General features: G+C 35.4%; 1 protein-coding gene across 10 annotated transcripts in view; it reads right to left on the bottom strand.

The window, feature by feature from the left end:
• LOC123312208 (E3 ubiquitin-protein ligase UBR5) overlaps positions 1-23381 on the bottom strand; it is a 59359-nt gene that overhangs the window by 15256 nt on the left and 20722 nt on the right. For 4 of the 10 annotated variants that reach the window (XM_044896504.1, XM_044896513.1, XM_044896507.1 and 1 more), the window contains exons 19-29: positions 22737-23055; positions 22409-22652; positions 21304-21442; positions 20858-21139; positions 12212-12344; positions 10908-11146; positions 10717-10829; positions 10426-10579; positions 10244-10369; positions 9925-10154; positions 9407-9568 (exon numbers count right to left, since the gene is read on the bottom strand). In XM_044896504.1, the coding sequence (XP_044752439.1) occupies positions 9407-9568; positions 9925-10154; positions 10244-10369; positions 10426-10579; positions 10717-10829; positions 10908-11146; positions 12212-12344; positions 20858-21139; positions 21304-21442; positions 22409-22652; positions 22737-23055 (2141 nt within the window). The remainder of the gene's footprint in view (positions 1-9406; positions 9569-9924; positions 10155-10243; positions 10370-10425; positions 10580-10716; positions 10830-10907; positions 11147-12211; positions 12345-20857; positions 21140-21303; positions 21443-22408; positions 22653-22736; positions 23056-23381) is intronic. The other 6 variants (XM_044896508.1, XM_044896514.1, XM_044896505.1 and 3 more) reach the window with 5 other exon arrangements.

Here is a 23381-nt window from a genome sequence, read left to right as displayed (position 1 = left end):
TATTCACTATAGATAAAAACGGGAAGGAGATGTTGCCACATCTCTGAGTCCATAAAGTACAAGGTGTAGTTTACAATATACAGGACATGTATATTACAGTCACGCCCCCGGTGGCAATGTCTCAAACTAAAATATACAATATTTACCATTCTCCGACCATTAGGGCTTCACGAGAAGAAATTTTCATTTCGTAATAGTGATGTCATCTTTACAATTTAAGCAGATATCTGTATTCAAGGTTCTTCCACATCACTCAGTGCTTCGAATCACGTAAACCAGAGTCAAATCGGTAGCTTCATTGAGCGGAAAACGTGAATTACATTATGGCTTCACATATACTGAAGTCATAATTCGCCTGAAGCCACAATGAATGGTCCTTGCATGTTACATGAAGCCGTAATGATAGGAGGATATATATATATATATATATATATATATATATATATATATATATATATATATATATATATATATATATATTTACATCTCCGAACATTATGGCTTCAGACCATAGAACAACCATTATGGCGTCACCTAGAAAGAGACGACCTATGTCGGTTTTGATTCGTGTATATTCAACCAAAACGACCAATTATACTCCCTGTCTACGAAGAATAGCGTACGACGAAAAATGAATATACGAATTTTCAACATCTGGCGTATGTTATGGCTTCAGTATAAGTTCATAACATTGTGGCGTCAAATATACGCTTTTTGTACAAGAAGATAACATTACGGACTCATGTAAATGGCGTTTAATTCCCGCACAGCGTTGCCAGAGAGATTGCTATTCCGACAATTATGAGGTAGATTTTACAGCTTCGTTTCCAGTTCGAATTGAATATTCACGTGTCTAGTTGAGTTCGTTATCCATCTGGTCAGGATCGCGATCTTATCCATTATAAAAATGGACCAGAAAGAATCCTCTAGTACTTCAGTATAAAAATCTATTGTTACTGGAATATAGAATCGAATTTTTGAACTTTTTCTACTTTGTTATCCAAAATAATTAATTTTGTGAAAACTACTCGACCTGAAATATTCAACTGATATTTTTTCGAAAGCTAGTGCTGATCATTTTAGGAAAAAATTATCTACTTAAAATACCTATAAAGTGTAAATGGAAAAAGCTGCTAGATAAATGATTTCGATAAAAAGCAAACAAAATCTGAGTTTAAATTCAGTTCTGAATTAGTAGGAATATTCACAGTTCATTTTCACAGTTTTCGTGTCGTATGTATGAATGTACCGGATATGAAAAACACTGTATGTAAAAACTCGAAAGTGCGTTTTTATTGAAGATTTCTTTGTGGATATTCATGATTTGTCCACATCCAAAATTCATTCTGATTTTCTCAAAGCCATAAGTTTATGAAATATGAAGTGTGCTTTTTATTTGTGCTCGATATACTAACGGCCGTTTTCAATAAACGTATATCGTATATCCATTGTTTCAGCTACTGAAGATAGACAATACATCTGATTTCGTTTCTATGATCTATCTGTAGATATTTTTTAGAATGGTTACCAATGGTTACTAATTGTCAGTAAGTGAAACGATGGATAAATAGTTTTATCGAAAACGGCCGTTAGTTTCCTACAACTAGTATACGATAGTTCAATCAGAGGAAAGACCCATCCCATGGAATTTGACTGTTTCGTCTGAAAGATTTAGTGGAAAATACCTTTACTTAACACGCTTAGAGAAAATACTGACAAAATTTTATACAGTTTTGTTTTTCAATTATAGATTTTGATATATCGCAACAGCTATCTCGTTTCGATAGTGAGTGAGTTCTATCTTTGGTTCCTTGTTTTTCAGTATTATGAGTTGAATATTGAAATGTATTATTTTGAATACTTACTGAGTTTATTTATTTAATTTTGAACCACTGGTGCCGATATCGCTGCTGTTTGTTGTTTATTTTCATATGCTTTCGATACAGTTCTCTCTAAAAATTTCACACTTCCTTTATTCAAGATCGCTTATGCATAACTTAAATTTCGATCTCTTGATGAACCCACATTTTTGTTTATGAAGATTTAGTGGCTAGTAGGTACTGCTGATGACAGTTTTTTTCCAATTTCTACTCTATTCAACTGTCTACCAAGTGAGATGTCTGAAATACTCGAATTGTATATGGAATTGAATCGTAACAATTATAACCTCTCGTTGTCAACCAAATCATATAAGGTTATTTCAGTGAGAGTTCAATATACCGAAACGTATCTGATCAATTTTTTCATTGTGATGGCAATATAATATACCTATGCAAGCTTCAACCCATGAACCCAGAAATTCATGCACCGTGTGAATATTTTTATCTGCACAAGAAAATTTACTATTTTTCCATTTTGCGTAGCATGTTTACTATGCTGTCACGATTCAAACTACTGCTGACTTAATACTCAAAATTTGTGTAATGAATATTAACACAACAAGAAGTATCGGAAATTTGTTTTAACTGCAGGGACATCTGTCCCTGGGGCTGCAAATTCAACGAAATCAAATTCTGGCATAGCTTCCACCATGAAGGGGTTGTTTATTCAATTTTGGACGGTTTTTGATAAAAATGATAGTCATAATAAAGTAAGCACTATATATACAGGGTGTCCCAGATGTCGACGGCAAGCTGTAACCGGAAGATCGATTCATCGACCATCTGACTCTTCTTGAAAAAATACTAGATCATTCCTTGAATAGTGGATTCTTTGCAAAAAATAGTTTCCGAGACATTTTTCTTAATTATTTGAAAATAATTCTTGTGTCCCAAGGCCTTCTTTGGGGCTTATTGTAGTTTGAGTTGAACAGAAAGAAGTATTTTACGATGTGGGAGCGAGACTGAGAATGACGCAATTAAATTAGACTCGAGTACTCGCGCGAGTACAAATGTTTGCTGTCCCGGAACCATCAACCCAGTGTAGCTTTTGTCGAACAACAGCATCAGGAAAATCCGTGATTCGCAGAGAAAAATTTATGGACAGATGAGTCCACATTGGAAAAATATGGTTACCTGAGCACGCATAACTTGCACGAGTGGCAGTTAGAATGTATCTTGATGAGGTATACTCTAGCGATTGGTTACTATCTCGTTCACCAGATTCAAATCTGCAAGATTTATCTTATTGGGAGCGGAGAAAGTAAAGGTTTATTTAGCCAATCGAAAATATCTGAGTTACTGCACAGATAAATGGAGGCAGCTGAATTTGTTAACAATGGAAGAAACAAACGTTTGACAACACGATCTTATAGAGGAGTTTATACCACGGGAATTACTCGCCATTCCATTTTCGTCGAAAAGACGAACGTCTTTTTTCAATTTCACCAGGATACGAATTGTAGCCAATGGCGAGACTTTTGGAGGAATTTTTTCATGTGGAATTTCATAGAAGAGATAATTCCACATCGGAAAGTTAATAACATAAATTTGTTCTTCAATAAAAATTTTTTTTTCCGTTTGACGAATAAAAAAATTTCTGAATTTTCTAGGTGACGAACTGATTGAATTGAATTATAATGAATACCCCATATAAATTAGCAGTTTCTGACGTGAGATATTCATTTTTTTTTTGAACTGACCACTAGAACGGTGTAGACCCCTCTTAAGAAGATATCAAGCTTGCATTGCGGCTGAGGAAAACAATTCGAATATGATCGGTCTCGCTCCCACATCGTGAAGTGATTCTTCCTACCTCAGTCAAACACGAATCAACCTTGAAGAAGTGTGTTTTTTTGCAGAATATGAAATTTTCCACCATTTAAAGAATCAGGCCCTGATCTAGGGGGGGGCAAGCGGGGCGCTTGCCCTAGGCGCCAGCTTAAGGGGGCGCCAAAATCAACCAGAGGTAATTTTTTTGTTCTCGGAAAAAATTGATTTCCTAGTGCTAAAATCGAAACTATAGAATGGAAACATGATAAATCATCACTATGTCAAAAATCTTTATAATCAATAAGGGATCAATTAGGTAACTGTATATTATTCAGTTATCTACGAATGACCGCCACACCAAAGATTATAGAGTTAGTTAACCTAACCTAACTCTATCATCTTTGCCCCACACTTGGGTGAGATAGGTTAAAAGATCGGATATGTCTACAATGTGTCACAATCATAGAGCTAATGATTTCTTTGCCTGGGGAATTATCGACTCATCCCCATCTCATCTGGAACTAAGGGCCAAAATTTCCCATATTCTTTAGACCATATAACTTCAAAACTAATCCTTTCAGCAAAATTCTGTTTGCATATTCGTAATTTACACGCTCGATTTAGTAAATACACCAATTTAGGTGATAATCGCAGAGATCGAAAATTTTTTAAATTTCCCATTGCGATTTTTTGAAAAATATTTTTGGTCTCCGATTCAAACCAAATTCATACTGTATACTAATTCGAGGGCGTAGAACACGATTATGCAAACAGATATGTTTTAAAAAAATTATTTTTCAAGTTATGGTCGATGGAAAAACGCAAATTTTGGACCTTCGCGGAAAAACTCATAAAATCTAAACTGTTCGCGGTAGATGAATGAAGTGTGATTTTTTCTATTCGAAAAGGACCAATCTATCCCCAAAAAATCAGCATATGACTAGTGCCTTTTTTCTGGCTGCTACAGCACCTCAAAGTTGACCAATTTTTTCGAAATTGCCCCGGTCAGAAAAAATCGTAGATCCGGCCTGTAAAGAATAATAATTCAGAAAATCTCATACCGTTTTTGATTTGCCAAACTCGCACAGTATATATTTTATTTTTAGTGTCATTTTCTTCTATGCTGGACGAGCTGGCTCTAAATTTAAGGCCATAGTAGAATCATTATTCAGTATTACTCAACACGAAAAAAAATAAGAGAATTGAAGACTCTCATCAGGAGTGAAAAAACGCCACAAGTATTCCAATATGACAGAGTTTTCCATTACTCTAAAAGCCTTCATTCTTATCAATTATCATCAATAATATCAATATTGATCAAACTTACTATTTTTCATCAAATTAAGTGAAGAGATGTTGAAAACGGTTGACCGAGTTTTCCATATACGCTAAAAACCCTAGCTTTACCTACTATTTTTCATTATCAAATAATAATACTGATATAGAGTAAGATTAAGATTGAATATCGAATTATAATGAGGGCTTTTAGAGAATATTGATACAATCTTAACTGAAATTCGACTGTAAAAATTTTAAAATCATTGACTTTTGATGTAATTTAGCAGATAATCGAGTTTGTGACGATATCTCAACGTTTATTTTCATGAACTGTAGATAAAGACTTCCTAAGGTTCAGAATATGTTGGTTTTTATACTGACTCAAAATTTTCATGAACAAACACTATGTATAACAATGAATTCATTGCCTCCCCGTTTAGGGGTGATCATTCTTCATTATTGTACCGGCGGCATCGTACTCTGCCGCGAACCGAGAGCGTCTCAGACTTCTCAGTTTATCATACGTCCGACGTTCGCAAAGGCGAATCGGCGTACTGAACTAGGGAAAATATGGGACATATGCTATTGTCTTCGTCTTGGTTTCTATCTGGGGGGATTGAATCGGATACCGTTTCATGTTGGATGGCGCTGTGGGTAAATAATACCCACTAGAACATGACAACATTGAATAAAGTTCCATCAATTCCAAACGTTCTTCACCGTGGAAAAATGCTATGTTGCTCTGATGAGGCCAAATGAGGCCGAAACCATGGTCAGCATCTGCTTTTCTTCGGTGGAGCGTACTCCATTTGGGGGCCTTGACGATGACAAATTGGCTAGCTCAATTAAGATCGTAACACTTGTCGATATTCATATCGTCGGGTGGTATGCATCTGAATTTATCCGCATTACTATGTATAAACTACTTTTGTTCTGTTATCCTTGACTTCATATTATTGTTTAAATAATAAACTGAATCTTCATTTGGGATTTTTTTCAATATTTACCCACGAAATGATAATACTTTTGCAGTATGCTGATAGACTACTATGCTAATAAATAATTTTATATCATTCGAGGTGGGGACCAAATGTGGGAAAATTATTATGTAGTTGTGTTTTACTAAAACCAACTAAACCAACTAGGTATTTGTTATATTAAACTCATTTCATTGCAACATTTTTCAGGAATACCTTCCTGAGCTCTATGTCGTTGGTAAAATTCTTTTATTTCGAAGGTCTTGTTACTAACTTCGACGACATTTGAACTGCAAGTTCATTATGAAATGAAAAGAACAGGTTTTTTGTTTTTTATGGAAAGTTGTTTTTTCCATCAGATTAAAATTTTTTATATGAAGCGAAAAACAATTTTATTAATTTTTGAAATAAGTCTGCAATTCAAGCATTTCATTTTTTTTTTCAGTTAATGTGAAGAAGTTCTGATTTTCTTCGAATCATCAGAACACCTAAAAAAATTTCTGGAAGTCATTATATTTTGGCCTATCACATGGTTTCGGCTTGAGATAGCATTTGGGCTGAATTAACATATCAGTTATTCTTCAGTATTCAACTAGAATATGCGTTTGACTGATAAAAAATTGAACCACGAATTTTCATCACTGATTAGAATATTAACATCCATATATGACGTTTTCCTTCATAGAAGCTTTGAAAGACCACAAGATGAGTACCTAACTCTGACGCGCAATAAGAATTCTGCATCCCCAAGAGATATTCGAAATTCAACCGCTGGATGAGAATTTTCTCTATTCACTATAGATAAAAACGGGAAGGAGATGTTGCCACATCTCTGAGTCCATAAAGTACAAGGTGTAGTTTACAATATACAGGACATGTATATTACAGTCACGCCAGCGGTGGCAATGTCTCAAACTAAAATATACAATATTTACCATTCTCCGACCATTAGGGCTTCACGAGAGGAAATTTTCATTTCGTAATAGTGATGTCATCTTTACAATTTAAGCAGATATCTGTATTCAAGGTTCTTCCACATCACTCAGTGCTTCGAATCACGTAAACCAGAGTCAAATCGGTAGCTTCATTGAGCGGAAAACGTGAATTACATTATGGCTTCACATATACTGAAGTCATAATTCGCCTGAAGCCACAATGAATGGTCCTTGCATGTTACATGAAGCCATAATGATAGGAGGATATATATATATATATATATATATATATATATATATATATATATATATTTTATAAATGAGCTGATCGAACATTGTTCTTTTCATTGTCTAGTAGGCGCTGTTGCCAAATCGTAAACTCGAAACCAAGCGATTTAAATTTTAAAACCACATATTTGAAGAATGATTTTCAATACTTTCCACGATACATTTGAAAAAATCATTAATGAAACTCATAATTATTCAGTTTAAACTTGCATATGCAGTGATAACCCAAATTGAGGAGAATTCCCCATAAAGGTAAGCGCACATACAACGGCATCGGACGGACGGTACCGATCGGAATAAATTACTTTCAATGGAACTGAATGGAGCAACGCACATATGTGCGGACGGCAGGCATCGCATCGCATCGCATCCGACGGAATTGAGGAACGAGAATCAAATTCCGACCGATGCGTCCTGTGCCGGCCGATCCCGACATATGTGCTATACCAGTCGGAGATTGCCGCGGCATCTGCGTCATTTTCCAAGTCTCTACATGCAGCGGCTGGTACGGGTAGTCATACGAAATACGAATTCACGGAAGAAGCATGAGTTTTCAGGAGAACTTAATACTGCGCGTACAAAATTATAATGAATTGTACAGGGTGGGCAAATTTCGATGTTTTAGCACTACAGCTTTTAAACCAGTGGAGATAGACAAAATCTGATACCCCATTCTCGGTCTCTTTTTCTAAGAAACTAACAAGAGTAGTAGTCATTTTTTTCCACCTTCTTTTGTTTTCGAGTTATAAGTGAAAATTGGAAAAATGGCGATTTCGAAATTAATTTATATCTCCGCTAATACTGATGATAGAGCTCTGGAATTTAAACATTATACAGGCACTTTTTCAAGTAGAATCCAGTGGCGTGCTTGCCTTTTTAGCAGGATTTTTAATTACGAAGCTATTACCCAAAGTTTTGTTTTTTTAAATGGAAACATCAGATTTCTGTGCAATTTTCTGAAAGCTTAATTCTTACTGATTTCAAAAATATATAACAACATATAATTTGTTTCAATATAAAAATAGAAAATGGTCAAAAACCTTTGTTTTCCCAATATTTCTATGGTTTCAACTTTTGACGAGAACAGAAAAATAGAGCTTCCTGAAACAAGATCAGTCTCCTTCCGGCAATGTCATTCTTTCTATGCTTTTTACCAATTTTCACAAAATTTGAATCTTGGAGAAATTGAGTAAGAAGCATAGAAATGAAAGGACTAATAGAAGGAGACTGTGGTAATGATAAGATGCTACATTTTTCTATTCTCATCGAAAGTTGAAACCATAGAAATATTGAGAAAGAAGGTTTTTGACCATTTTTTATTATTTTTATTAATACAAACCATATGACGTTATATATTTTTGAAATCAGTAAAAATTAAGCTTTCAAAAAATTGCACAGAAAAGTAGTATTCCCATTTAAAAAAACATAACTTTGGGTCATAGCTCCGTAATTAAACATCCTGCTGAAAGAGCAAGCACGCCACTGGATTCTACTTAAGGAAGTGCCTGTATAATGTTTCAATCAGAGCTCTATCATCAGTATTAGCGGAGATATAAATTTATTTCGAAATCGCCATTTTTTCAATTTTCGCTTATAACTCGAAAACAAAAGAAGGTGGCCAAAAAGGACTATAACACTTATTAGTTTCTCAGAAAAAGAGACCGAGAATGACGTATCAGATTTTGTCTATCTCCACTGGTTTAAAAGCTGTAGTGCTAAAACATCGAAATTTGCCCACCCTGTACAATTTAAGTGACGGAAATTATAGCAACCATTTTTTTTCGTCCTTCATCAAGTGCGGAAATAAATGAACATATTCTCCAAAATCCTTCCTTTTTTACATATGTCATGTATCCACATTCGTCTACGATTCCTTCGCTTTTGAAATTCTTCTTCCTCCAGAACAAACGCTAGTTCCTCACCGCTTGAAGACATATTCGCAACTAATCTATTCCTCCGGAGTCCGGCGATTCCGATGTTATATGTGCGATACCTTCATAAAAATTCCGCCGCTGCCGTGCCGTTCCTTCCATGCCGTCCGTCCGATGCCTATGTATGTGCGCTTACCTTAAGAGTATTTCGACGCCCACTGCGATGTAACAATAACTTTCGAGACACTATTATATGATGGACAAACATCAAAGAATATTGCAAAATATATTATTGATGGAGTAGTTGATATTTCATGTAACAGGAATTGTGCATTGTAGTAGGTACACAACAAAGGGAAGTTTGTTTGAAAAAATTAAGGCAATAAATAAATATTCAAAATATTTACCTGGAAAAATGGATGTTTTCTTCCTTTCCCTGATATTCCTTGGAATGAACTGTTCAAGTTATTTGTAATGTTTGCCAAGTTACTAATTTCTTGATCATCTAACGATTCTGTGTCAATTGCAACAGTAATGTCTTCCTCTCCTTCTTCATTTTCATTCTCATCCTGAGGAAAATAATTTTGTAGCTGTCTTTAAGAAATATATTCGCAATATGAAGCATAATCAGTTCACTAACATATTGTGAAAAACATGTGTTCTTTTACCCCAGATTGCGATAAAGTGATCATCGAGTATATTTTTTGTATAAAATTGTATTTTTGTCTTAAAAAATTCATCAGGAAGAAAATTGATTACTGAAACACTTTCGAAAATTAAGTGAGCACGGAAAGGTAAGTAAAATCGTACTCCAGTGAAGTGGATTGTAACTTGAGATATGGGACAATCATAATCATAATTAATAATAAATAACAATTATGTAGGTTCATAAAACATGTGTTATCTTCATTAGAGAACTTATTACCTGGTCATTCCAAGAGGCCAAAGGTAATCCCTCTCTTCTCAAATCAGTATCAACGGCTTCTGAAGAACCAGATCGCATGAAGTAAATCAACGCGTCAAAAACATATGCCACATGTTTCAATGCTGAAACGTCCAGTACAGGTAAAGAGTCCAAGTGTTCATTGTTATGCGCCCTCATTAAGGATAAACAATAGGACAAAAATTCTCTCCTGGCTGCATGAGCATCAACACCTAGAAATCAATATAAAAATTGAAAATTTAGTGAACTTAGACCCGAAATTTAAAAAAAAATTGACAATATAAATCAATTGTTCCCATACCATCTCTTTCAGTACGGGATCTATTTTCTACATTAGCAAAACCAACAATCCGTGAACCAGTAGTACCTGTTCCATTAGAATTAGAATGGTTTCTAGATCTTAGATTAGAAGACGATGTTATGTTCACTAAAAAAAATCAGAAATACTTTACAATGTCAAACACACTTTTATATTTTACTTACCACTTGCACTCACTGTTGGCCCTGCAGAGTGGCTAGTACTAGGTAAATCTAGAGAATTAGTTAGAGAAGCACCGAATTTTAGTTGAGCTTCAGTTGCATCCATAACTGTAAGAAGCCAGTCCCAAGTTGATTTCAAACGGAATTCTAAGTAAATCTGAAAGGAATATCGCAATATAAAGATAATTCCATTTATTCTTTGTACAAGGAGCAAATATTTTCCCGAAGCAGTATTGTGTAGTATTGAATTACTAAAATTAATAAATTCTAACACTCCAACACTGGTCAACTCACCTGAACATTGTAGATATCATCCTGAGATATTTCCATGTGAGTAACTGGTGTCAATATTTGAGACATGTTTGGCATTGTTGATAAAAGATCTGCTATTTGACGAATAACAATACCTAAAAAGCACAATATATTTGTCCAGTGAAGTCTGCTAAGTTCACTGATTACTTCTGAAGGCTATGATTAAAACTCACCGAACGCGCGTGCTAGGCAGCTGGCGGTTGTTGACATCGTTATAGTATCAGTGCTACTAGAGGAACCTCCTGCTGTTGATCTTCGAAGAGAACTTGGATCAATATAGAGTAGATTAGTGCCACCTGCAATTCTGACTCCAGTTGATCGGTTAGTTTCCCTATTACGTATTGCCCACTGCATATTTTGTGGAGCTAGATTGGCGCGCTGTCCATGACCCGCCGCATTGCTGTAACGGCTTCTTTAATAGACGATAGAGCAAAAAATTATAAAAAAAAAACTTGAAAAATAATTTGACCAACGCCCAAATCTACTTGATGATATGTATCTGTTAGTGCAGTTAGAAAGCCAGGAATAAATATTTGAGCTTGAATTCCGGTAAATGTTCTCATTTATATACCCATATATAGTATATTTATTTCAGCAGAGGCATAATGTCACAACGAGAGGATAAGTGGTGCGTGATCGCTAATGTGACATAACTAGGGGATGTAACTGCTAGGTTGCCGATATGCTCGTTCTGATTGTTCGTTAACATTTCATTCTTATATTAAGTGATATAGAAAACAAAATCCAGTATTAATGAATTTATCGGAAAGAATTTCTAGGAATATAATTTTTCGAGTTAGGATAAGATACGAACAGTTTTTCAACCATGTCTACAGGATGATTTTTGTGTTAGGAACTCAGAAACACTGTGTATAGTTTTCCCCCCCAAAAAAATATTTACATTTCGTCTCAATTATCATTTCATTTTCCTATAATTGATTCTTTCGAACTTCCCCAATTTCATTAAAAATAATTCAATAGAGCCTCACAAGGGTGTTTTCATCATGCCACTGCCTAAAGTAAATAGACCTTTCAGATATATATTATATTGGTAGCAAAATAAGCCAAAAGCGAAATAACTTTGTAATTACAGTAAGAGTTTTGTATTTATTTCATCCTGTCCAATTTTGCACTAATATAATAATAGAAGTGAAGAGAGTTGTCAAACAAGATCCAGTACAACCAATAAACTTGACATGCATAAGCTACAATGTCCACATGCACAAGCATCAACTATTTTTCGCATTGAAGTCTATAGAAATATTCCATCTCCATCTTTATATTACTAGGTATCAGAAAAACTAACATTTACCAGAACTTAAGCTTGTACAATCATATTTCAACAGATTTTTCACCTTAACTGAGAATGGAATATCTGAGAATATTTGGAGTGAAAGAAACTACAATTTTCAACTACCATCTGTACTACTATTCAATCACCAAGAGCTTGACACGAAAAAATAAACATATATCATACCTTCTCCTTTCCAACTGTTCATCATTCAAAGTATAATCTTCGGTGTCTTGCTCATCTGTTTCTCCAGTTTCACTCTCTTCTTCCTCCTGTTGACTGGACTCGGCACTGTCGTCTTCGGGGAAGAGCAGCAGGCCTGATAAGTAATTTATAGTGGAAAGAAAACACATGCAATAACTAAGCCAGCAATCATTCATATCTCCCATACAATAGGTTAGAAGCTTTACGAGTTCATAACCAAAGCGTTCAACCAACCAGCACATTTTCTACAAAATACTTCCAAATCGTATGAATAATTGTCAAGATAGATTTCTCAATCTGATGAATAAATCTCTTGTTAGTACTAATTCTACGATATATCAAACTATGCTATTACAGCACAATTGCAGACCTCATGGGGAGTTGAGTTAACGAGAGCGATCGCCTTTGTGAAAAAGTGTCCTCAAAAAAGTTCAACATTTAGTTTAACCCGTAGAAATTGTACGGAATTGTCAGAGTTGAGCTGGGTTTGAGAGTCATCTTGAAAACTGTACAGCTGAGTCAGTTAACTTTTTACATTTCAAGTTGAAGTTTGTTATCGCTTTAGATCTATATTGTTTCCTCCATCGTCCTTTGCATGCGTGCCTTTTTGATTATAAAAAGAGCAATATTGTAATGTCTCAAATATTTTAATGAAGAATTGACTTTTATTCGTTTAATCATGACATTTCGTGAGTAGAGGTCAAGTTGAAGTTACGTGTGCATTGTAAAAACCAACGAATCATATCATAATATTTTGATTCTCTGTAGGTACCGAACAACCTCTCAGAAGCTCCGTGAACTTGTACGACAACACTACGTTTATACGTCAGAGTAGAAATTTACCTTCTTTGTGAGAGATTATTTAAAGAACCGTATTTTTTTGTGATTTTAACCCATAATCTCCACAAAGCCAATCGCCAGCGCCCTCTATTTAATATCAAGTATTCTCCGGGCACTTTCACTAAGTCTAGATTGTTCTCCTCCTCTGTACCAGAGACAAGAGAAAAGAGAGACTGCCGAATAGATAGGCAACACGGGGGACACGATTTTAGAATTAGGTTAAGAATTTTTGGAATCCCGTCGGAAATGGCGCTAGTGTTTGGTGGCCAGTTCAAGAACTAGTGGATGTGGATGAAAGAAATCTGTAATCTATGACAGAACTCAAGTCAGCTGATTTCCGTCATTCCATCTGAGTTTGTTATGTTTAATGCAAAAAGTTAGAGTATTTCGAGATTTTTGTTTATTCCCCGAAAAAGAAATTGTTTGCTTTTGAACACATGGTGAGTTTTTGTATATATTTCTATTTCTATAATCAATTAAAATTATGTATTGCTTGATTTTACAAAATTGCGTAATGTTATTTATTTTTTGGATACCAAAATATAGAATATTTTTTCAGATCCCATGCCCAGAAGAAACAAGAAAGACTCAAATGGCTTTCAAGTCTGGATGGCTTTAAACAATAAATGCCACACAAAAGTTGTAGGGACCAGGGATTCAAGTTTTTGAGAACTAGAAGTCTGAATCTAGGGTATCCTCCGGGAAATATGTTTGCTGCTTTTCGAACTGTTATTATTACATCATATAAAACTGCAATAATTTGATATTTGACCATTTCTAAATCTAACAAGAGTTATGAAAATGATGAGAATGGCATATTGTACCGCCATTTGGACATATTGCATCGATAACCCCTAAGTTGAAATTATTTTTAAAGTCGCATGTAACATTTTTCTGGTTTACATGTGAAGAACATGTGGACTTGGTTGTTCATGATTAATTGGAGTATGGTATGAGAGAGAGAGAGAAAAACTTTATTGACCAGTCAGTCAAACGGCTATCGACCTAGGTCTTCCAGCCAGTTACATTTGCTTATATTAAACAAAAATAGTATATTATATTAAAAAAGTTATCATAACGATTTCAAATATTCGAAAGCTGGTAGCAGAGGTAATTTAGCTTTAGTTTCTCCATGGTAATGATGTATCAATGGGTCCACAATATATCTGTTCGTATGATTTGAGATGAACTTTTTGCCAAGTTGGTTTATTCTATCCAGTATAGGTTCTATATTCGTTGTGTCATATAAGAGTTGGTTTGACGGATTATGCATTGGATTTTAGGGTTTCTTAGTTTAGTTATTTTTCTTAGGCAAGTTCTTTCTGCTACTTCGATGTTTTTAAGTGTTGTTTTCGGGGTATTCAGGAATATCGTAGAGCCATACTCCAATAAAGGCCTGCAGATCATCTTATAAATTGTGCTCGCTGTTTTGGTGCTGATTCCTGAGTTTTTGTAGGTAAGCGATCTAAAGTGTCCGGCTCTGGTGATGGCTGCTTTCTTTTGTGTTTTAATATGTGTTTTGAAGCTCAGTTTGCTATCTATTTGAATGCCAAGGTACTTGCACAGGTTTGTAGGTATGACCATGTGGTTTCCGAGTTGGATATTTTTGGAGTTTGCATTGATTTTATGGTTGAAAATTATTAATTTTGATTTATTTGGATTTGGCTGTATTCTCCAACGCCTCATCCATGCTACAGTGACGTCTGTGAGTTCTTGTAATTTATCCATGCATTTGTCAATTGTTTTATCATGAGTAATTAAAGCTGTATCATCGGCAAATTGTAATATGTAAGCTTGTTCGTTGATTCGATGTTCTCTTTGGTTGTTGTGATTGTACATGTCATGACAGTATAAGTTGTATAGCAATGGAGAGAGAGTTGAGCCTTGTGGGAGACCTTGTTGTGGTGTGAACTGCTCTGAAATTTCGTTTTTTACACGAACCTGAATAGTTCTCTCTACTAAAAATTGATTAACTATTTTCAGCAGATAGATTGGACAATTAAGGTGGAACAGTTTGAATATAAGTCCGACATGCCAGACACTATCGAAGGCTTTTTGTATGTCCATGAAAAGGGCTGCCGACTTTGTTCCCTTTTTCTTGTTACACTGTATGTTTGATGTTAGGATTAGTAAAGGGTGAGTGGTTGAATTTTTGGTTTTGAATCCAAACTGGTATGGTGGAACAGCTTCTCCTAGCTTAGTACGAATCCTCTCTGATAGAATTTTCTCAAACGTTTTTCCCAGTACAGATAGCAATGTGATGGGTCGATAATTCTCTAGCTTAGAGTGGTCCGTTTTAGCCTTTGGAATGGTAATTAGAATGCCTTTCTTCCATTCGTTGGGAAAGTAAGAGTTTTGGATGCAGAAGTTGTATATTTTTATTATTGTATTGTGAATACTAGGATCCAATTTCCTCAATATTCTCCTGGGCAAGTTATCGTAACCGGGGGCTGTGTTTTTTCCGTGGTTTAGAGCTTTATAATATTCTTCTTCTGTTATAGGTTCTATGTTAGCTTCTGTTTCTGTGCAAGGAAAGCTGTGTTGGTACCAGTACTCTACTGTTTTTTTGTGGTCTTCATCGAAATCTCTGTTAATAGTTTTCCTGTAGATATTTTGGAAGTGTTTTGCAAAGGCTTCTGTAATCTCTCTGTCGTTTGTCGCAGTTTTTCCGTTAGCTTGTATAGGGTTACTTAAGTTGTGGGTTGTGTATTTAGATAATTGCTTAATTGTTCTCCAGTATGTTCGTCCTTTCTGATCTTCAATTTCCTTACATGCTTGTAGGTATTTGTGGGATCTGTAGTTGTTGATTAGCTTTTGGATGTCTTTATTGAGATTGTTGAACTTTGTTTTCAGGTTTGAATCCTTATTGATACTGTACTCCCGATATAGTTGTTTTTTAACCCTGATTAGTTTAATAATGTATGGAGGAAGTGTTTGACTATAATACTTCTTCTTCAAAATTGGGGTTTGGTGTTTTATTATTCTTGCCAGTGTACTATGAAACAGTGTAATATATGCTGGTGTGACTTCTGCTTCTAGGTTTATTTCTTCCATTACTTGTTTGTTGACTTCCTCTGTGTTGCATTTTTCAAATATAAATTTGGTTTCTTGAGGGTATTTCAAGGGATTTTTTTTAGTATCTATTGTGAACTCAATCGCCAGATGATTCGAGCCTAAGTCAGGAGTGAGCTTAATTCTTAGGATGTTATGCTTAATATTTCTTGTGCACAATATCATGTCAGGTGTAGAGTCTGGGTTGCATTAAGAATGTTGGAGGGGTCTCCAGTATGGTGAAGTCAGAGTTTCTGAGAAAGTTGTTTAGCTGTACCTTTCTTCGAGTATTTATATTGAAGTCTCCCAAAATGATGCAATGTTTGTACTGAGATGCTTTAATGAGCAGGTTCTCTTCGATCAGCCGACTAGAGTGGTGCATGTAAATCAAGAATATGTGAATTTTATCGTCTTTGAAGGGGATGGTGAAATGTAAAACATCGTTCCAAGCATTATTCAGATGTGGTGGGTTGCTTTTTCCTATTTGAACCATTTTTTCAGCCATTACTAGTGCTCCTCCCCGGATGTTTTGATTCAAAACACTTCCGTGTTTAAATATCGTTCTCCAATCTCTGTAGTGAAAGTTGCTGTTTTTTCTTGTCTTGGTTTCTACAAACATTGCACAGTTTATGTTGTTGTTTTCTATATAATGGCGTATCAACTCTTTTTTGTTATTGATACTGTTTATATTACAATAGACTGCTTTAATCATTGAAAGCTTGATGGAGTTGTACCCCTTCTGAGGGTTCAGTGTCAATTGATCTGGGCTCTTTATTCATGTCGAACATAAGCACATAGAGACGGTTCCCTACGAAGGTTGGGATAGTATTTATTCTATATGTTTCCATGAATCGCTTCTGCAGTTTCTGAATGAGTGCTTGTCTATCGGAGTTCTTAGGTTTGTTAATTTTGTTTATATATGTTTCAATTATATAATCGTGTATTGTGATGCTTTTGTGAATTCTACTCGTTTCGGTTTTGTCTTTCGTCCATTTCTGAGCTTTTTTTGTTGATTGGCCTTATTTTCACGTTAGGTATCCCATCTATAGGTTTTAGTGGTCGTTTGGGACATTTTGTTGACCATGCAACGTGGTCTGTTGAATTGCATGCATTACATTTTTGTGGTAAGTTCGTTTCGCATTGGTTGTCTCTATGATTCCCTCCACATTTGTTGCATTTAATTGGTTCCTTACAGTCCTCGGTTGTATGTGGGAACTGTGAGCATCTAGTGCAGGGTATGGGAATAGGGTCTGGTGGATAACTGGGTTTTACTACATAGTGCCTGCATTTGTAATAAATCCCTTCATTAATGAGTCTCTCGTAAGATGTAATATCTCCTGTTATCATTCTAATGAACAGTGAGGGCCGGTTTGTTTTTTTTGAGATGATCCTCTTGCAGTAACGATATTTTATTTGGTTTTTGGTCAATAACGTAGCAATTTCTTGTTCTTCAATTTCTATCTCTACATGTGAAATTACAGCAGAGTACGATTCAGAGGATCTTCTTATTGGATTATGTGTTGTATTTCCCATTGTTTCTGTAAAATTCGTTATGATTCCATCCTTTTTGAGGTGTTCCAGAGCTTTAATTAAATTGACTCTTGTATTGTCAGATTTGATTAGGAATCCTTGCCTTGTTGGTGTTATTATATCTGTGTTGTCGGGTAGTATTTTTATCCAAGCGTTCGCAATTTGTATTCTAGTTGTGTTGGGTAGTGTATTCATATGGAATAAATTTTTGAATGTTTTGTGCATTGTATTTGGTTTCGCAGATGTTTGATTGCCTCTTACATCATTGTCAGTGTTCATGTTTCGAGCTTGCCTGTTTTGTTTATTTGTTTTTTCTGTTTGTTGTGTATGTGGGAGATTCGTACGCACACATGTGCCATCTTCGGAATTCCCATCGGGTGTTTTTTCATAGTCTATGCGATAGATTGTCGCTGGTGTCGCCGATGCTGACTCAGGTGCAGATGGAATTGTTTTTTTCTTAGGGCTACGCAATGTTGGAGAGTTAGGATTCCTGTTTTTTCTCCTTTTATGGCGTACCTTCTTCCATGTACCATTGTCGTCTATCTCCATTTCCGTGTAATCGCCGTCGCTTGTCGAATCTATGGTGACGACTGTTAATTGTTGGAGCACTTTACTGATATAAAATACCGATTATGCAGAGCGTCGCAAGAACAACCGTCCGCGGCAGATGCTACACGTTGACTGGGTATGGTATGTATTTCTCTAATAATTGTAAGAAAGTATTACGATAATATACAATATGATATGACCACATAGAAATAAAGCCTGAATCCATCAAATTCAGTTATTCATGTATATCAAAGTTCAGTTTTTGTGTTTAGTTTGGCCCATATTATTTATCCATTCAACCCTTCACAAGATCAGTTCCTTTATATAATGTATCCTGAACAATATTGTAATTATAGTTGTTATTGTCAAATATTTCTATTATATATTCATTTCGGTTAATTTTCTGTATATTTTTTCTATACAAATGTAATTTTCTAATATTTTCATGAATATATATTTATTTCAGTTCATTTTCTATTTTATTACACTATTTCATGATTCGTCTAAAAATCTATAATTACCAAGTTCGAAAAATACACTCCATCGACTCTCTCTACTCCTGTCGTTCTTTTAATCGAATCTTTCCCAATAAACTCGATAAAAAGAACAATAGGAGTAGAGAGAGGCGACGGAGTGTATTTTTCGAACTTGGTAAATATTATTTCAAAAACGAGGCCGTTATTTGAATTCCCCGCGCAAATTTTTTCGGATTAGTTTCTCCAGTAGCCAAGGGGGGCGCCACTAAACGTGTCGCCCATGAATAACACTGAATTGACTACTCTCCTCTTTCCCTTTCTCTATGCTCTGTACCCCCCTGAGATAAGAACATAGAATTCATACTAACCAGTTATAATTTATCCGGCAGTTTGGTTATTTCTATCTTGAGAATTATTCATACGAATTGGATTTATTTTGTAACTAAGTAGAAAAACAGCCTTTCTGATAATATTTTCAGACTTTTAATTAAAAAACTGAAAATTAAACGATTTAAGTGATTTTCATTCATCTAGGTGAGAAAAATGAAACGTTCAAAATAATAAATGACGATCTCAATACATGAAAATAGAGCCATTTGAAAAACGGGAAAATTCTTTTTCGGTGTATCCGAAAATACATTTTCAATTTTCTCCGAGACGAATTATGCATATGACCGCAATTTATATCAAAAAATTATCATTTGATAACTTGAATAACATTCAAACACAAGCAATACCATCGCTATTTTAATTGAATATTTTGAGGAGAAAAATTAAAGCTAAACCTTTGGCCTATTCATGAACCATTTTTAACCTACACCCACCCTGAGAATTTCAAGTTCCTCTTTTTATTCGGAAGTTATAGTTCATTCAAGAATGATTGACATCCCAGTAGGTCCTGCAAGTCCAGACACAGCTTAATATCTGATCACAAAATATCTTCAATAATTTCTGTAGTTTCACTCACAGAACAGAAATATACAAATATAACCTAAACAAGTATTTGGAAAAAAGAAATTTTCCAATTCAGGCTTAGAATATAGAATAACAGGAAGGAGCATACTGATCATTTCAATTTGACCGGAATAGAGGAGAAATATGGCCGACATATATTTCCGTTTCAACAGTGGCGTAGGACAATGAAGTTTCCAAAAAACTAACTTCAATAATCAGTTGATTCTGATTAATCAAAAAAATTAGGAAAGCACTGACGTAAAGTCAGAAGCATTTTCAAGCTCGTTCAAATTGAAAATCAAAGCTGAAATTCACCCCACCTAACACTGCTTGGCTATATACTTAATGGTAGGTCTATGACTTAACATCACCTACGCCCATGGAGTGTTATTGTCATGGGATAACCTTGTTATGTCATCATCCAAAATCCTTATTTCCAGCAAATTTCAAGAATCTAAATTGTCAAAATTAAGCCAAAACATCACTTAGTTCATTTGGCCACAGATAACAGAATCATTTGACTTCCAAGTCTGCCACTTTTCAAATCAAAACTTGGAAGACCAATATGGCCGTTTCCGTCGCACAATTACCGTCACATTTATTCGAAAAAGCTCCTTCCTGATATTCTATGTTCTAAGAATTCAGGGCATATTTATCAGCATACAAAATTTAAACACTCATGTTTCCAATTTATATGATTTTCCATAGCCACCCAATATGTCAATAATTCTTGAATGGTCTATATTATTATTCATACTATTGAATTTGACCAAGAATTGTTCATCAATGGGTCAACATCTGAAAACTGTAGAAATTTAAACCCATTTGTTCCTAGAAACACCGTTGCCTTCGTAGTAGTAGATTTAATACCATGGCTTTGATCCAAAGGAATTTAACGCGCCAGCAGCACGGCGCTTCGTGAGTTCTATTATTGTAACACTAAAAATTTTCGCCGTTCCTCGATATACACAGTACCAACAATAATTATAAAAATTTGCACCAAGTAGGGCACCGATCAGTGATCTTAGAAGAAATCTACCTATTGTGCGCCCAAAATTTGTTCTAATTTCGAATGATTCAAAAATCGCTTTGAAATTGCTTCTTTTAGTGTGTCTTATGTCTATCTACGACTTTTGAAACGAATTTCGTGATATTGACTCCTGCTATATAATAAAAGTAACTATTATAGTTCATTCATCATTCAGCCTTCCAAGCCAATTCAGTTTACCTGTATCGGATCCTGCAGTAGCCCCAGTCTGTACTGATCTTTGCGCAGACGCCGCATCTTGATTACTGTGATTATCATCGCTATCCGATTCGGTTTCTGCCAGAAGGTCCAATTCAGGATCGCTCTCTTCGCCCTGAATACGATTCTCTTGATTTTCGGCGGGTTGATGATCTTGATCATTCTCGTTCAATGATACTTGACGAGCAGGCATGGGTAGTATACGATCTGCAGAAGCGTCTTCGTGTTCTGAAGCGTTGTCATCGTCATTATCGATGGCCATACCTGGAGAGGAAAAGTAGCTCGAGAGGAGATCATTTTTTGTGGGGAAATCTAACACCCAGTTGCAGGAAGGCCAATAAAAATTTTATGGCCCATTACATTATAATTAACTTTTCAGCAACCGGGAGTGAATCATACAAATTTTATATGAGAACTACATTACTCACTCTCTCCATCGTTGACGTCATTTATTAGATCCCGTGCTGCAGCTGCCACTCTTGGGAATAATTCATTGCTGGAATGGCGACTTAGGAGGCGAGAGGATGAAGGCGCTAACGGATCCACTAAGAACAACTCTTGAGAACCCTTGAAGATACCAAAATTCAATTGCTAATATTACCAGATTTGTATTGGAGATTATTCAGGACAATTAAAGTAATCATAATTCATGGCAGGCAACAAGCAACAAATGTCTGTAAGGGCTTGCCTAGAGGTAGCAAATCAATGAGTTAAACAAAGATGTATGAACAAAACCAGGCGCGAAATGAAGAGAACAAATTTTTCTCCTTTCAATTGGAAGGTAAGCTTGAACTATTTTTGGCTTTATAGTTTGATCGAAAAGCGGCGAAAAACGATACCACACTGCTTTTTCAAATAAGAATACCCGATTTTTATATCTCATTCTGAATCTACATGCAATTCCGATTTCGAAACACTCGTCATAATTTATCCGTGTGGTTATAACCGTTTCAACTAGAGATCATATCTTGAAAACCGTGCGAAATGAATGTATGGCTCTTTTAATTGAATTCCCACCCAAAAAATTTTCAAGTTTTTCGGATCGCTCTACGGGTGGTCCGAACACATTTCGATTTTTCGAAAATGACCTTCAAAAAATGTGAGTAAATCAATTTATCAAATTGCAGGCCCTTAATTTTTCTCTCTATTGGATACCCGCGCCCTAGTGGATAAGACTTCATTTTTATGGAAACATTTGAGGCCTAAAATGAATACTTTGTGAAAGTCATTTATTTGGAAACATTTCAAGCCTGAAATGAATAGTTTTTTAAACTTCTATTTATGTCTAAATTCTTTTTATAAAATGAAGACCATACCCACAACGGAATTCAACAGACAAAAAAAAGTACAGGGCCTGGCATTTGAAAAATTTATTCATCGACATTTTCTGAAGGTAATTTTTCAAATATCGCTCTTTCGGATCACCCAAAAGAGCTGTCTCAACCAGAACTCACAGGAATTCAGAGTTCAAGCAATGTTTATTTTACCTAGTTGAATGATTTCTGGTTAAATCTGCACTAAATAAATACTCACGTTCAAAATATCATTAGCCGATGTAGCCAAAGAAAATGGCGCTGTTGGTCTGGCGACTCCTAACCTCACTGGGGCTATGAGGGAGTCCGCCGTTTCGCACAATTCTTCGATTGATAATTTCATCAAAGACTGAAATACTCTCCTACATTTGCTAAGGGGTTGATTTTGGTTGCTCAAGCTTCGTCTCTTGGTAGAATTCGGAGCAATTTCAATACTAAAGATGACAAATATCCGCACTACAGACCTGAAATGTTTTATTGAAATTAATTTCCACTACATCTCAATTCTAGGCAACTATACTATCATTTGTCCTTTTCGCAATTCTCACCTGACAAATCTTCTAGCAACAAAAGTTGCTAGTTCTGCTTCTTTAGGATCAGGATTTTTCATTTCCTTGATTAACGTTTCAAGTAGAACATCCATCACCATTTGGCATTTCACTAGGAAACAGTGTGTAAACTTATCGAGAAGTGTGGTTCCGCTTTGCACAGTTACATAAGGCTGATCCGAAAATGGATTGTCCGCCGATTCCTTCATGCCCGACATAATCATACTCTTCACCGCCTTCCAATCGCCAAGAAGACATTCGAGAGCCCTTCTGCTGAATCTTGGCGGTTCCAAATCATGTTCTGGCATGTCAGATTCAACTGAAAATGGTCAAAAATTGGTGAAGATCAAAATATATATATTTTTGAAAGCTGAGAGTTCACTATGAATCATGGATAATCAATAAAACTCGTAAACATCAGAAAATCATTTCGAATTTTGAGCCGAAAATGGTTTCGAACGAGTGACAACAAAAAATGGAGCTCAGATTTTACATTAACCATCAAAACGCTATTTTAGAGATAAGTATACCAGTTTTCAGTTCAAATTTTTTGATCAGATCTGTACCCAAACAATAACTGGAAAGTGTTGAATTATGAAGTAGCGATTGGTTTGATTTGACATTGGCCATTTTAGCAAAGAAGAA

Source organism: Coccinella septempunctata, chromosome 4 (assembly GCF_907165205.1).
Source record: "Coccinella septempunctata chromosome 4, icCocSept1.1, whole genome shotgun sequence".
Taxonomy (NCBI): Eukaryota; Metazoa; Arthropoda; class Insecta; order Coleoptera; family Coccinellidae; genus Coccinella; species Coccinella septempunctata.
Note: the sequence above shows the minus strand (reverse complement) of the source record. Positions and strands in the feature narration are given on the sequence as shown.